General features: G+C 45.2%; 1 protein-coding gene across 1 annotated transcript in view; it reads left to right on the forward strand.

Annotated features, from left to right (window-relative positions):
- Window positions 1-16,783, forward strand: part of MYBBP1A (MYB binding protein 1a) — a 273,632-nt gene that overhangs the window by 198,440 nt on the left and 58,409 nt on the right. The window contains exon 22 of the mRNA XM_063953716.1: window positions 781-912. Coding sequence (XP_063809786.1) covers window positions 781-912 — 132 coding nt within the window. The remainder of the gene's footprint in view (window positions 1-780; window positions 913-16,783) is intronic.

The following is a 16,783-nucleotide window of genomic DNA, read 5'->3' on the forward strand; positions in this document are numbered from 1 at the left end:
AATGGATTCCCAGTATCCCCTAGGACGTAAGAGAAAATAGGATTTTATTTACCTAAATCCTTTTCTCGTAGTCCATAGGGGATACTGGGCGCCCACCCGGTGCTTCGTTCTTCCTGCACTGTTACTTGGTTAAGTATTCTGGTTTGTTCAGTTGTTGCTGTTCATGTTTCAAGTTTGGTTAGCCTTGCTTTCCTCTTGTTTTGTGTGTGCTGGTTCATAATCTCACCACTTTCCTTATCTATGCTTCTCTCAAAGTATGTCCATCTCCAATGGCACAGATTCCTAGACTGAGTCTGGTAGAAGGGGCATAGAGGGAGGAGCCAGCACACACTAGCAATTTCTTAAAGTGCCCATGGCTCCTAGTGCACCCGTCTGTACCTCATGGTACTAAATGGATTCCTGGTATCCCCTACGGACTACGACAAAAGGATTTACCGGTAGGTAATTAAAATCCTATTTTTGTGCAGTGCCCCACAACAAGCTGTTTGTTTTCAGAGTGCATTTCGTATATATATAATCTCTATCGGTCAGCTATAATATTAAAACCACTGACAGTTGAAGTGAATAACATTGATTAATGACATAATTGTGACAACATGTCGCCCCCTAGTGGAATGAGGGCACCATGTCAATTAATGATGATTTATACAGACCAAAACATTTCATCTTTCTATTTTAGCCTTCTTTACTAACAGTTGAGGATATTCATAAATTGTGACTTAAGCACACTTGTTATATGATGTATTTGGTATAATTTTCTGTGACTTCGTTCTTCTTCAGGCTAATTGTCTGGGCTGCTTGGACCTTCATCGGGTCACCCTCCTCTATCAAGAAGCATTGCGAGAGTTCATGACCAAGAGAAATAGCCCGTTCACTGCAGCAATGTTTCTAGATCTGTTTAATCGGTTTCCCGTAAGTCTATTCGACCATCTAGCATTTTTATTTTTATTTTCAAATATATTTATTGGATTTTTTCCAGAGAAGACATTAAGACAATTAGCACAAAATGTACATTGGTAAACAATACAGCATCTCGAGAAAGAGGCAAAGGAAGAATCATGAAGACATAGAAAGTAGCATACCATAAACCGCTGCCTCCTATACATAGTATCCTTACATCCCAGTAGGTATATGGATCCCCACATATTAGTAGTACATTATCAGAGAGAGAAAATCTGTTTGTCCCATATCGCTCTGGTTATTTTCTAATAGAAACACACAACAACAATAACCATACAAATACAAAAGTAATTAACAAGAGTATGAAATAAGGGGGGGGGGGGGTAGGGAGGGGAGGGCGGTGATTAAGTGCATACAATAATCATCTGATCCGGTGGTGCATAAACAATGTAGTCTACCTAGCAGAGTTGGAATAACACTTAGCACCTTAGGTAGAGCAGCTCAGGTTAACTATACAAAGGAGAATCCTCACATATCCGACCTCTCCAGTTTCCAGAGACATTAAGTATCAGACCCCTTATCTATACACCGATATGCCCACCAATTCGTTTTATCAAATAGTTTAAAAATTCGTGTTTGGGTTGCGTCATCCAGGGTGTCTATATATGAACCCCACTTTCTGTAAATAGCCCCTTTTTCTAGGTCAGGTAAAGCTGTTTGTCTATCCATATATAGAGTTTTCAAGAGCAGGGTCTTAAGTTCTGCGACAAAACAAAGGGCGACCGGGCACTGGTCAAAATTGGGTTAAAGGTTATAAGTGAGAAGACCAAATGTGGACGATTGTAATTTGTAGAAAGAAAATGTATTTCTTTCAGTTATAGTCCTAGTTGGTGGTGCGCCCAGAGCTAGGAAGTACAAGTACTAACAGGGGGAGAGAAAGAAAGCTCTTGTGTGGGCGCACTCTTGTACAAAGAAGGAAAATTCCTCAGATATATATAGGAAAATATTTAAATATAGTTTTAAATATTTTCCTAAATATATCTGAGGAATTTTCCTTCTTTGTACAAGAGTGCGCCCACACAAGAGCTTTCTTTCTCTCCCCCTGTTAGTCTTAAGTTCTGCCTCAGAAGGAGAAGCCTTTGTGATCCAATGTGACAGAATCATTTTCTTTGCAATAGTAACTATATTGACTATTACAGGCACCATTGCCTTCGACATTCCCTCAGTAACCCATTCAGTATAATTAGCAAAAAGTAGGGGTAACGGTAATAAAGATAAATTAAGTCCAAAAGTACTATTTATAAACCTTAAGACTTTGTTCCAAAATGTCTTTGACGCCACATCCCCAAACCTGATAAAATCAGTAGTGGATCCCTTACATTTCAGACAATGAACATTGGATTCAGGATGGAATTTATAGGAAATAGCTTGAGAGGCATAGGCTCTGTGTACCGTCTTAAAATGTACCTCCTGCAAATAAGAGGATTTTAAGTATTTCATGGTCATGTTATAAAAGAATAAAACCTGTGCATGAAAATCATTAATGGAAAGATCCCGGTGCCATGTTTTTTCCACGCTACTCCATATTTTAGGAGAAGATTTTTTAAGGAGATCTTCATATAAATATTTAGTTTTGTATGGGACAGACTTAAGAAGATCAATCAAGTATTGATAACGAATCTGGGACAGAACGGTCAATAGAAGGTGGGGACAGAGAGTGTACATAATGCCTAATTTGAAAGTATGCAAAAGAAGTGCTAGCTGAAAGGCCGTATTTCTCTTTTAATGTCAAATAGTCATACATCCTACCCCCCGGATCAAAGACATCCGCTGTAGAGCGTATGCCTCTGTGTCTGAGAAGCGTGGTCTCCGTCATACCAGGTAGAAACATCGGGTTTCCCCATAATGCAGTATGTTTAGAATACATTTTTTGTTGATTGCCTGCCATACCCTGTAAGTGTCAGAAAATAACGGATTCATCAAACAATGAGGAGGTAGGTGAGTTCTAGGGGTATGAAGCAAAGCATTTGGAGAATACGGTGCTAATAGTGCGCAGTCCAAGTCATACAAGACAAAGTTACTCCGCTCATATAACAAGTCTACGACATAGCGGAAGAAGGCGGCTTGGGAATACAACTTAAAATCTGGGAGACCCATACCCCCCTGTTTCCGTTTGAGACACAATTTGGCTTTCGCCACTCTAGGTTTCCTTCCCCTCCAGAGAAATTTACCAATCATAGATTCAAGCCGCCTTATATCTGCATTAGATAGCATAATTGGTAACAACTGCATAGTATAGGAGATCTTAGGAAATATTATGGACTTAATCACTGCAACCCTGCCAAATAGTGAGAGGGGCAACAAGTACCAAGCCTCAAGTAATTTAGAAACAGCCAAAATAAGAGGGGTGAAATTTACTTTATAGAAAGAGGACAAGGTAATCTGTATGTGTATCCCCAAATATTTAAAATGAGTCCGCACTATCTTAATAGATCTAAGGTCATCTGTATCGGACAGGAAGGCGAGATCACCAGATAACGGCATTATCTCAGACTTATCTTTATTTATCCTATAGCCAGATAACATGCCAAACCTATCAATTATGTCAAAAACAACCGGTAGAGAATGGGAGGGGTCAGAGAGAAAAAGCAACATATCGTCAGCAAATAAAGCTACACGTAGATCTATATCTCCTATTACTATACCTCGAAATAAAGGGGATTGACGCAAAGAAAGGTCCAAAGGTTCTAACGCCATGGCGAAAAGGAGTGGGGACAGTGGGCAACCTTGTCTAGTACCACGTCCAATGGTAAATGGTTGAGATAAATAGCCATTGCATGATATCTGAGTATAAGGGTCATTATATAATGTGGAAATATATCCTATGAACTCAGCAGGAAATCCAAATCTCGACATGGTGTCATAGAGATCATCCCACAACACCATGTCGAAAACTTTCTAAGCATCCAAGGACACTATCGCTCTATCAGCCTTAACAGCAGGCCGGGAGGAGTCATAAACTGCTGACAACACTCGTCTAATATTAGTTATAGAAGTCCTACCCATTATGAACCCAGTTTGATCACTGTGTATAATGCCCGGGAGAATCTGCTTCAGGCGATTGGCTAAAATTTTTGTGAGTAATTTATAGTCAGTGTTAAGTAGGGAAATGGGTCTATACGACCCCGGATTACTGAGATCCTGACCCGGTTTTGGCAACACTTTGATTATGGCAGAGTTAAAGTGTAAAGGCATCTGACCGGAGCTCAATATAACATTAAACAGTGTCGTGAGTACTGGCGTAATACGTTCATCTAGAAGTTTGTAATATTCTGCCGTGAGGCTATTGGGACCAGGGGCTTTTCCCAGTTTTAAGAATTTAATTGCTTGGCGGACCTCTGCTTACGTAACCGGAGAGTCTCATGAAGGCAGGATTACTTAACCGTGGGAGGCGTCGGCATCTACCCGGCATAATCTGTCTGTCTAATGATGAAGAAATCATATTGAAATCGCCACACACTAAATTTAGGTTGATTGCCAAACAATTGTAGTTCTGCTGTAAGTGATTGGAAGAAGTTTACAGAATATACATTAGGAGTGTACACATTACACAGTAGATATCTAGTACCAGCTACTTTCGCATCACAGAGACAATACCGACCCTCAGTATCAGCTTTAATGGTAAATACTTCATTGGAAATATTTCTCTAATTAATATTGCCACACCTCTCTTTTTTGATGTGTATGAGGCTGAGCCGAGTACCGTCCAGCCTAGCATATTAAATCGAATAACATCTTGTTTAAGTAAGTGTGTTTCTTGGAGAAAAATTAAATACATTTTTTGTTTGTTAAGATATAACAATATTTTTTACGTTTTTGTGGAGTATTTGCTCCCCCTATGTTCCATGAACCAATTTTAAGAACAGTCATTGCAACAGAGTAAGAGTGTAATAAGGCAGTAGTACACATATAAACCCTGACGATAGTTGCACTCACGGTGTATCCAAAAAATAATCACCACCGGATCACAAGGTATCCGTGAAAGAGGGTAGGAAAAAGGACAGAAAGAGTAACATAAAAACAAAACAATCAACTAACATAGAACCTGCATGTCTCCTGACAGAGGGTCCGTTAAGGTCTAATGGAACGCCTGAAACAGCGCAATACAGACTTCCCGGGATTGCCAGCAACATAGCTAGCAAAACTCAGCGTGATAGGCCCATCTACCGGCCACACACCGCCAAAATAGTAGAAATAACATTATGACACACCAAACCCCAAATATGTATATAGACTCAGTCTTCCCCTGCATCAGAGGGTATATTTTCATGACGTGATGCTGTAACAGCTTGTTGAAGATATGCATCTGCATCCTGAACATGCGAATTCCCTTCATACAGGCGTAGACGTGCAGGATAAAGCAATGCGAATTTCCTGCCTTTTGCCACTAATTGGGAGCATAATGGTGAGAATTCCTTTCTAGGTCTAGTCAGCTCAGCCGAATAGTCTTGGAAAAGCATTATCTTTTGGCCTTGCCGTGTTAGGCCGTGATGTCGTTGGAGGCTGACCAAATGGTTTCTTTATGTAATTAGTTAAGTGTCTTAAATATGACCACTCGGGGTCTAGAATCAGGTTTTCGCTCTGGACCAATCCTGTGTGCGCGTTCTATCACCATATCCGTACAGGATTCAGCATAATTCAGAAGTGAAGGTAATGTAACTTTTAAGAAATTAAGCAGCTCTGCACCTTTAAGAGCTTCTGGTATGCCTACCAGCCTCAAATATTATGCATGATCGATTCTCAAGATCGTCGATTTTTATCCAACTCTGCTGCTGCGCTTTAGCTTGTTTAGCATGAGAGACTTGCAAATCAGAAACATCACCAAGTAAAGCACCAACTTGACATTCAGCCTTATGAATCCGTTTTGTAAGAGAATCAATCTGCCTGGTTATATCAGCTATCTATGCAGCCAAGAGGGGAGCTATAGCAGCCTGTATTGCAGCTACCATGTCACCATATGTCACTGGCGTGATGGGAGAGTAGTGTCCGTGTGCAAGGCATGCATATTGGGGGAAAGGAGCAGCATACTCACTCCCTGACATCTCCAGCGACCTCTCTGAGCCCAGAGGGGAGGCACAGGCACTTCCAGCAGTTTCTCTGGGAGTAGGAGTCTCCGCTGCACCCGGCGCCATGGCGGCGCCATCTTGGATTCCCCTCTCCCGGCCTTTTTATGCTTATTGCGGGGCATGGAGGCGCAGAGAAACTTCTCCATGCGGTTTCTTTTGTTCAGCGGGGGTTCCGCTGCAGGTAGGGGCTGTTTGTGGAGGCTCCAAGAGTCGTGAAATAGCTGTCGGCGGCGGCGTGTGGCAGGAGCTGACCCACTGCGCTGCTCACATGCCAGAAGCGGAAGTCCCATCTAGCATTTTTATGAATTTTTGAAGAAAATTTATTATGGGTAAAAAGTCTCTGTAAATATAAAATAGCTGAACTAATTGATTCAGTAACATTTGCCAATCTGTATAGACAAGTCCTAGTTTCTCTGACGTCCTAGTGGATGCTGGGGACTCCGTCAGGACCATGGGGAATAGCGGCTCCGCAGGAGACAGGGCACAAAATTTAAAAGTTTGACCACTAGGTGGTGTGTACTGGCTCCTCCCCCTATGACCCTCCTCCAAGCCTCAGTTAGGTTTTTGTGCCCGTCCGAGCAGGGTGCAATCTAGGTGGCTCTCATAAAGAGCTGCTTAGAGTAAAAGTTTTGATAGTTTTATTATTTTCAGTGAGTCCTGCTGGCAACAGGCTCACTGCAACGAGGGACCTAGGGGAGAAGAAGTGAACTCACCTGCGTGCAGGATGGATTTGCTTCTTAGGCTACTGGACACTAGCTCCAGAGGGACGATCACAGGTACAGCCTGGATGGGTTACCGGAGCCGCGCCGCCGACCCCCTTGCAGATGCCGAAGTAAGAAGAGGTCCAGAAACCGGCGGCTGAAGGATTTTCAGTCTTCATGAGGTAGCGCACAGCACTGCAGCTGTGCGCCATTGCGCTCAGGCACACTTCACACCGGCGGTCACTGAGGGTGCAGGGCGCTGGGGGGGGCGCCCTGGGCAGCAATGTTAATACCTTTCTGGCTAAAAAGAATACATCACATATAGTCCATGAGGCTATATGGATGTATTTCACCCCTGCCAGGTCTCAGAAAAACCGGGAGAAGAGCCCGCCGGAATAGGGGGCGGGGCCTATCTCCTCAGCACACAGCGCCATTTTCCTACACAGCTCCGCTGCTAGGAAGGCTCCCAGGCTCTCCCCTGCACTGCACTACAGAAACAGGGTAAAAAACAGAGAGGGGGGGCATTTTTTGGCGATATTATATATATTTAAGCAGCTATAAGGAAACAACACTTATATAAGGTTGTTCCTATATAATTATAGCGCTTTGGTGTGTGCTGGCAAACTCTCCCTCTGTCTCCCCAAAGGGCTAGTGGGGTCCTGTCTTCTATCAGAGCATTCCCTGTGTGTCTGCTGTGTGTCGGTACGTGTGTGTCGACATGTATGAGGACGATGTTGGTGTGGAGGCGGAGCAATTGCCGGTAATGCTGATGTCACCCCCTAGGGAGTCGACACCGGAATGGATGGCTTTGTTTATGGAATTACGTGATAATGTCAGCACGCTGCAAAAGTCGGTTGACGACATGAGACGACCGGCAAACCAGTTAGTACCTGTACAGGCGTCTCAAACACCGTCAGGGGCTGTAAAACGCCTTTTGCCTCAGTCGGTCGACACAGACCCAGACACGGACACCGAATCTAGTGTCGACGGTGAAGAAACGAACGTATTTTCCAGTAGGGCCACACGTTATATGATCACGGCAATGAAGGAGGCTTTGCATATCTCTGATACTGCAAGTACCACAAAAAGGGGTATTATGTGGGGTCTGAAAAAACTACCTGTAGTTTTTCCTGAATCAGAGGAATTGAATGACGTGTGTGATGAAGCGTGGGTTACCCCTGATAAAAAACTTCTAATTTCAAAGAAGTTATTGGCGTTATACCCTTTCCCGCCAGAGGTTAGGGCGCGCTGGGAAACACCCCCTAGGGTGGACAAGGCGCTCACACGTTTATCCAAACAAGTGGCGTTACCGTCTCCTGATACGGCCGCCCTCAAGGATCCAGCTGATAGGAGGCTGGAAAATACTCTAAAAAGTATATACACACATACTGGTGTTATACTGCGACCAGCAATCGCCTCAGCCTGGATGTGCAGTGCTGGGGTGGCTTGGTCGGATTCCCTGACTGAAAATATTGATACCCTGGATAGGGACAGTATTTTATTGACTATAGAGCAATTAAAGGATGCATTCCTTTATATGCGAGATGCACAGAGGGATATCTGCACTCTGGCATCAAGAGTAAGTGCGATGTCCATATCTGCAAGAAGAAGTCTATGGACACGACAGTGGTCAGGCGATGCGGATTCCAAACGGCATATGGAAGTATTGCCGTATAAAGGGGAGGAATTATTTGGGGTCGGTCTATCGGATTTGGTAGCCACGGCAACAGCCGGGAAGTCCACCTTTTTACCTCAAGTCCCCTCCCAGCAGAAAAAGACGCAGTCTTTTCAGCCGCAGTCCTTTCGTTCCTATAAGAACAAGCGAGCAAAAGGACATTCATATTTGCCCCGAGGCAAAGGAAAGGGTAAGAGACTGCAGCAAGCAGCCCCTTCCCAGGAGCAGAAGTCCTCCCCGGCTTCTGCAAAGGCCTCAGCATGACGCTGGGACCTTACAAGCGGACTCAGGGGCGGTGGGGGGTCGCCTCAAGAATTTCAGCGCACAGTGGGCTCACTCGCAGGTGGACCCCTGGATCCTGCAGGTAGTATCTCAGGGTTACAGGTTGGAATTCGAGAAGTCTCCCCCTCGCCGGTTCCTAAAATCTGCTTTGCCAACGTCTCCCTCAGACAGGGCGACGGTATTGGAAGCCATTCACAAGCTGTATTCTCAGCAGGTGATAATCAAGGTACCCCTTCTACAACAGGGAAAGGGGTATTACTCCACGCTATTTGTGGTACCGAAGCCGGACGGCTCGGTAAGACCTATTCTAAATCTGAAATCTCTGAACCTGTACATACAAAAATTCAAGTTCAAGATGGAGTCACTCAGAGCAGTGATATCGAATCTGGAAGAAGGGGACTTTATGGTGTCCTTGGACATCAAGGATGCTTACCTTCATGTCCCAATTTGCCCTTCACACCAAGGGTACCTCAGGTTCGTGGTACAAAACTGTCATTATCAGTTTCAGACGCTGCCGTTTGGATTGTCCACGGCACCCAGGGTCTTTACCAAGGTAATGGCCGAAATGATGATCCTTCTTCGAAGAGAAGGCGTATTAATTATCCCTTACTTGGACGATCTCCTGATAAGGGCAAGATCCAGAGAACAGCTGGAGGTCGGAGTAGCACTAACTCAAGTAGTGCTCCAACAGCACGGGTGGATTCTGAATTTTCCAAATCCCAACTGATCCCGACGACACGTCTGCTGTTCCTAGGGATGATTCTGGACACTGTTCAGAAAAAGGTATTTCTTCCGGAGGAGAAAGCCAGGGAGTTATCCGAACTCGTCAGGAACCTCCTAAAACCAGGGACAGTGTCTGTGCATCAATGCACAAGAGTCCTGGGAAAAATGGTGGCTTCTTACGAAGCGATTCCATTCGGCAGATTCCATGCACGAATTTTTCAGTGGGATCTGCTAGACAAATGGTCCGGATCGCATCTGCAGATGCATCAGCGGATAAAATTGTCGACAAGGGTCTCTCTGCTATGGTGGTTGCAGAGTGCTCATCTGTTAGAGGGCCGCAGATTCGGCATACAGAACTGGGTCCTAGTGACCACGGATGCCAGCCTGAGAGGCTGGGGAGCGGTCACACAAGGAAGAAACTTCCAGGGCGTGTGGTCAAGCCTGGAAACGTCTCTTCACATAAATATACTGGAACTAAGAGCAATCTACAATGCTCTAAGTCTGGCAAAACCTCTGCTTCAGGGTCAGCCGGTGTTGATCCAGTCGGACAACATCACGGCAGTCGCCCACGTAAACAGACAGGGCGGCACAAGAAGCAGGAGGGCAATGGCAGAAGCTGCAAGGATTCTTCGCTGGGCGGAAAATCATGTGATAGCACTGTCAGCAGTGTTCATCCCGGGAGTGGACAACTGGGAAGCAGACTTCCTCAGCAGACACGATCTTCACCCGGGAGAGTGGGGACTTCATCCAGAAGTCTTCCACATGATTGTAGTCCATTGGGAAAGACCAATGGTGGACATGATGGCGTCCCGCCTCAACAAAAAACTGGACAGGTATTGCGCCAGGTCAAGAGACCCTCAGGCAATAGCTGTGGACGCTCTGGTAACACCATGGGTGTACCAGTCAGTGTATGTGTTCCCTCCTCTGCCTCTCATACCCAAGGTACTGAGAATTATACGGCAAAGGGGAGTAAGAACGATACTAGTGGCTCCGGACTGGCCAAGAAGGACTTGGTACCCGGAACTTCAGGAGATGCTCACGGAAGATCCGTGGCCTCTACCTCTAAGAAGGGATCTGCTTCAGCAGGGACCGTGTCTATTCCAAGACTTACCGCGGCTGCGTTTGACGGCATGGCGGTTGAACGCCGGATCCTAAGGGAAAAAGGCATTCCGGAAGAGGTCATCCCTACCCTGGTCAAAGCCAGGAAGGAGGTGACTGCACAACATTATCACCGCATTTGGAGAAAATATGTTGCATGGTGTGAGGCCAGGAAGGCCCCGACAGAGGAATTTCAACTGGGTCGATTCCTACATTTCCTGCAAACAGGATTATCTATGGGCCTCAAATTAGGGTCCATTAAGGTTCAAATTTCGGCCCTGTCGATTTTCTTCCAGAAAGAATTGGCTTCAGTTCCTGAAGTCCAGACTTTTGTAAAAGGAGTACTACATATACAGCCCCCGGTTGTGCCCCCAGTGGCACCGTGGGATCTCAATGTAGTTTTGGATTTTCTCAAATCCCATTGGTTTGAGCCACTCAAATCGGTAGATTTGAAATATCTTACATGGAAAGTAACCATGCTACTGGCCCTGGCTTCAGCCAGGAGAGTGTCGGAATTGGCGGCTTTATCGTATAAAAGCCCATATCTGATTTTCCATTCGGACAGGGCAGAATTGAGGACGCGTCCTCATTTTCTGCCTAAGGTGGTATCAGCGTTTCACCTGAACCAGCCTATTGTGGTGCCTGCGGCTACTAGCGATTTGGAGGATTCCAAGTTGCTGGACGTTGTCAGAGCATTGAAAATATATATTTCAAGGACGGCTGGAGTCAGAAAATCGGACTCGCTGTTTATACTGTATGCACCCAACAAGCTGGGTGCTCCTGCTTCTAAGCAGACGATTGCTCGTTGGATTTGTAGCACAATTCAACTGGCACATTCTGTGGCAGGCCTGCCACAGCCTAAATCTGTCAATGCCCACTCCACAAGGAAGGTGGGCTCATCTTGGGCGGCTGCCCGAGGGGTCTCGGCATTACAACTCTGCCGAGCAGCTACGTGGTCAGGGGAGAACACGTTTGTAAAATTCTACAAATTTGATACCCTGGCTAAGGAGGACCTGGAGTTCTCTCATTCGGTGCTGCAGAGTCATCCGCACTCTCCCGCCCGTTTGGGAGCTTTGGTATAATCCCCATGGTCCTGACGGAGTCCCCAGCATCCACTAGGACGTCAGAGAAAATAAGAATTTACTCACCGGTAATTCTATTTCTCGTAGTCCGTAGTGGATGCTGGGCGCCCATCCCAAGTGCGGATTGTCTGCAATACTTGTACATAGTTATTGTTACAAAAAAATCGGGTTGTTTATTGTTGTGAGCCATCTTTTCAGAGGCTCCTACGTTATCATACTGTTAACTGGGTTCAGATCACAAGTTGTACGGTGTGATTGGTGTGGCTGGTATGAGTCTTACCCGGGATTCAAAATCCTTCCTTATTGTGTACGCTCGTCCGGGCACAGTATCCTAACTGAGGCTTGGAGGAGGGTCATAGGGGGAGGAGCCAGTACACACCACCTAGTGGTCAAACTTTTAAATTTTGTGCCCTGTCTCCTGCGGAGCCGCTATTCCCCATGGTCCTGACGGAGTCCCCAGCATCCACTACGGACTACGAGAAATAGAATTACCGGTGAGTAAATTCTTATTTTTTATCACTACAAGTTTATGCAAGTCTAGTAGTTCGGTTGGCAATCTGGGAAGAAATGTTTTGCTCATGGTTATTTCCCACCCCTAGGAGGCAGGGAACCCTTTAGACTCAATTAGCACAGAAGGTTAAGGGCCTCCCTTTTAGATTTTTGTGATGTAAGAGAAAGTGGGCTGCACAGTTGGTATCTCGCTCTCCTGTCTTTCTGTTATGGTGATTGCCATCAGCATTTATTGAGGATGTCTTTCCTGTTGCCCCATCAAGCTCACAGTGGTACTTATTTGGAGCAGGTAAAGGTAGAATTTGATGGCCTAGTCTTTGCCTGGCATTGCTGACTTTATGTAACCGGCCATGCATTATGGCGCTTGTAATTTATCAGTATGAAAATTTTGCTGATGGCTGAATTTCCGAAAAGCACTTAGGCTTGGAGACACTTATTTCTGGCCCTATATTGCAGTCTCCCAAGAAAGCCCTGTGATGTCACCTCCACAGTGTTTACCATTGCAGACATCTGATCTGCTTAAACTTCCCTTTTCTGCTTTGCTTCTTACAACCACTTTGAATAAAGCATTTCTTAGTCCTTCAGTTGAGGGAGACTTAACATGGTATAGTGGGTGCAGGCACTTTAAAACTGAAGATAATATATGTGCTTCTTCCCCCTATAACCCATTATGGCAGTCATGGCTGCACATCTCAGGCATCAGGGGATTCTAATTCTTCCTTACCTGGACCACCTAATGATTTTAACCAAATCTCTAGAGGTCCTGCAAAAACATTTTCGGCTGACCCGTTACCTTCCTGCAAGCACACGGCTGGATTATCAACTGAGAAAATCCTCCCTCTCCTGCTCAGATAATGTTACATCTAGGAGCCCTCCTAGATTCTCAGGTCCAGAGGATTTGTCTGCCAGCAACTAGTTAAGGGCACTTCACACTCGCCTGCACCGATTTCTTCAACACCTGTGAGTGTCTCCTGTGGTTCATTGTCTCCACCTTCGACACGGTGGAATATGCCCAGTTTCACTCCAGACCTCTACAACATCTGATCTGGTCATTGTGCAACAGGACAGCATCATCTCATCAGATCTTAAACAATGGTACTCTCCTCAGAGGTCCGGCTCTGCCTCTTGTGGTGGCAACAGACGACCCCCTTTGGACAAGGGGCGTCCCTTTTGGATTCCGGATTTGGTATTTTATCACTACGGATACTAGCCTCTGCGGGTGGGGAGCAGTAACCAGTCAACAGTCCTTCAGGGACGTTGGACAGTCCACGAAATTCGCCTGCCCATCAACATACTGGCACTCCGGGCAGTGTACAGAGCGCTCAGTCTGGTGCAAGACCTCCATGGCCACCCTGTTCAAGTCCAATCCAACACCGCCACCACTGTAGCCTACCTCAACCATCATGGAGGCACGCAAAGTCTGGCCGCCATGAGGGAAGTGACGCGTATTCTCACTTGGGCGGAACATCATCTTCCGGCTATCTCAGCAGTGTTCCTCCCAGGAGTCCTCAAATGGGAAGTGGACTTACATCCTGGCATACCTTCTTAAAGTTGTCTCCAGATTTCATATTGATGAAGAGATTGTGGTTCCAGCTTTCCAGTCTCCTACACTTTCCACAAGCGAAGCTTTGCTTGATGTGGTATATGCACTTCAGATTTATGTGGCTTGAACCAAAATCCATAAATCTGATGCTTTTTTGTGCTTTATGGCTTTCACGGAAGAGGTCTGGCCTGCTAACAAACAGACCTTGGCCCGCTGGCTGTGCGAGACTATTTCTCAGGTATACACAGAGGCGGACCTCCCATTTCCAAATGTGGTCACAGCTCATTTCACTCGATCTATGGGGCCCTCATGGGCGGCTAGTCATGGCGAGTCTGATGAACAGTTGGGCAGGGCGGCCATGTGGTCTTTCATCCACACTTTCCTTTGTTTCTACACCTTTGATACTTTCGCCTCCCAGGGTGCTGCCTTTAGATGACGGGTTCTTCATACAGCTCAGATAAGTCCACTGCCTCAGGGGAAACTGCTTCGGGACATCCCCATGGTGTACCTGTGGACCCCTATGGACCCTGAAGAAAAAAAGCGTTATAGTAGACCTACCTGTGTTAACTCTCTTTTTTCTTTAAAGTCCATAGGTTCCACAGGGCACCCACCCTGACGCACCTGGCTTCTATGGGTATTTCCTCTTGGACATTAGATCTCCCCCTTACTGTGAGTGTGTTTCTTGTGTGTACCGTTCTTCCATCTCCTGCTTCAGACTTGGGCTTGTTCATTAAACTGGCTAGGATGGGGGTGGGGTATAGAGGATGAGGGACCAGGGCATACTGGGAGCTAAAGCTTTAACTGTTTTGGTGCCCAGTACTCCCCAGCCATCTACACCCTATATTATCCCTGTGGACCCCATGGACTCTGAAGAAAAAGAGTTAGCAAAGGTAGATCAAACATAACTTTTATTTTTCGGCCAAAAGTGGTCTCCCAGTTTAACATTAATCAGGGCATTGAATGTAATTTTGATCTTTGGAATTGGCTAGATTAGATGAGGGCTATCTTTGTTCCTTTTGATGTAGTTAGGGATTTTGTGGACTTGGTAAAGTGATCTCTGCAAGATGGACAATATCTTGATCCCATAAGATGTTCAGAAAAGTGGTTGTCCATCTTGCAAGCAGTCTTTTGTTAAGTGGATTTCTTCCACTAATGGGCTTATACTAGTGATAGGTGCCTGAATATATCTAAACACCTTCTACCAAGTTTGTGAGTGCCTCTAATATGGCATGGCGCTTGGGCAAAGCAGAACTGTAGGCTAGCCACCTTGGTTGTTTGTTCATACATTCACCAGATTCTTCAAGATGCACACATTTTGCATCCAGGTATGTCCATTTTTTGAGGGTGTTTCACTCTCCTTCCACTGCGTTCTCACCCTGAAAAGTATATTTGCCATGTCCCTAACATTTTTCCAGTGTCCCCCAAATAGAACATTAAAAACAGTTTTTACTGTACATAAGGCAAATCCTTTAAGACCAATGGTGACAAGGAGTCATTCCTCTATGCTTTTGTTTTTTGTTATGTATTTTTATTTGCTGCTGTAGAAGGACGTTCTTGCCTCCTCGTTGAGCTTGTTTGCTGGCATGGGGTGTAGGGGGGAGGAGCACAGACAAGGTTGATTTAAGCTTCTTGAACAATTCCTGCTCCTACTATAGCCATCATTTTTCCAGTGTCCTTGAGGCACTCTAAGGGCCGGAGTCAGTTAGCCGCAGTAATTTACAGCGCTGGGAAAAGGGTGGTAGCCTCACTACTCAATTGCAGCTCCTTTTTGTCATAAAGTTCCTGGAGCTTGCGTTTGCGGTACATGCCATAAGGGCACTTACCATGGATTTACGTTCAAGCCTCCCTCAGGCTCCAACAGAAATCTGCGTAAAGTGCGACCTGCGGACTTACAGCCGGCTACCGCAGTCTGTAATTGAATAGCCCTGGCAGACCAATTAGCCTGAGACTAATCTGGCCCTTAACGGTCTACATTTTAACGATGTCCATGCTTGTCTACAGGTGACTTTATTTGTACTAGATTATTGTTGATTAAATCATCTGTGCTCAACCATAGATATCCTTAAACCCTGGACTATTAAGGACCAAGTTTGGGAACCACTGCTCTGAATGATTTTTTACAAAATCATGCATAGACTTGCAGGACAGCACCACTTCTCCTGCACAAACCTGCATCAGTAGCAAAATGTTTTATAATGCAGACTGTGTAGCTTGTTCGATGGCCGTATCGTACAGGATTATTTTTTTACATCTGCGTGTAAAGCTGCCTCTGTCATGTACCATATGACCATTTGTTCTAGAAACATAAAGCTAGAAGACAGCCTCTTTAGAGTTTTCACCAAATTCCATTACAGTGCATGTGTCAGCCAACTGTTACTCTTCAGCTTTGGCCAATGTTTTAGACCATTTTGAATGGTATGACTTACGTGCTGTCTGCTTCTGCCTGGGGGTTCATGCCTAATCCTTGAGGCTTTATGGTCAATGGACTTTAAACACTAGAGAGATTTTTCTCTTGATTTTCTTTCTTGAATATCCGCTTTTTAGCTTGAAAGGTTTCTGAGCTGAGAGCACTCAAATTCATCTATTTTTTTTCCATCTTCTTAATGAGTAAGGTGTCAGTCAAGTTCACTACTCTTACCAGCTCCCACCATTTTTTCTTTCCTACTGAAAGTTGTTACTGTTTTAATGCATCAAGAGTTTATAGAGTTGCCCTCCTTCTGAGTTAACATAAAGTCAAAGTAATACAGATTTCAGATGAAAAAGCTGGGTCGTGACTGGGATTTTGTACATGGGACCAACCTGGCGACCCAACTTATTCCCGGATTGGAGGCGTCACTGCACACAGGTGCAGCCCCGGTTCTTAGAGATGAGATCATCTCCAAGCGCCAGTTCTTCCTTTGCTGTAAACGAGTCCCAGTGATAAATTGACCCCTTAATTATTTAACAGGGCAATATCCATTTGGTTACCATACAAATGGAAGAAGGATTTCTTAGCAAATTGTCCACTTCTCAGAGTTGTAACTTTGCAGCAATTGGTAATTACAGCTTCATCACACTGCCAGTTGGTATACAGCTTAGCTGTTTGTGCATAGGCAGAGAAGAAAAAAAACAGATTGACCTGTGTTACCCGTTTACACTGAGCC

Source organism: Pseudophryne corroboree, chromosome 2 (genome assembly GCF_028390025.1).
Source record: "Pseudophryne corroboree isolate aPseCor3 chromosome 2, aPseCor3.hap2, whole genome shotgun sequence".
Lineage (NCBI taxonomy): Eukaryota > Metazoa > Chordata > Amphibia > Anura > Myobatrachidae > Pseudophryne > Pseudophryne corroboree.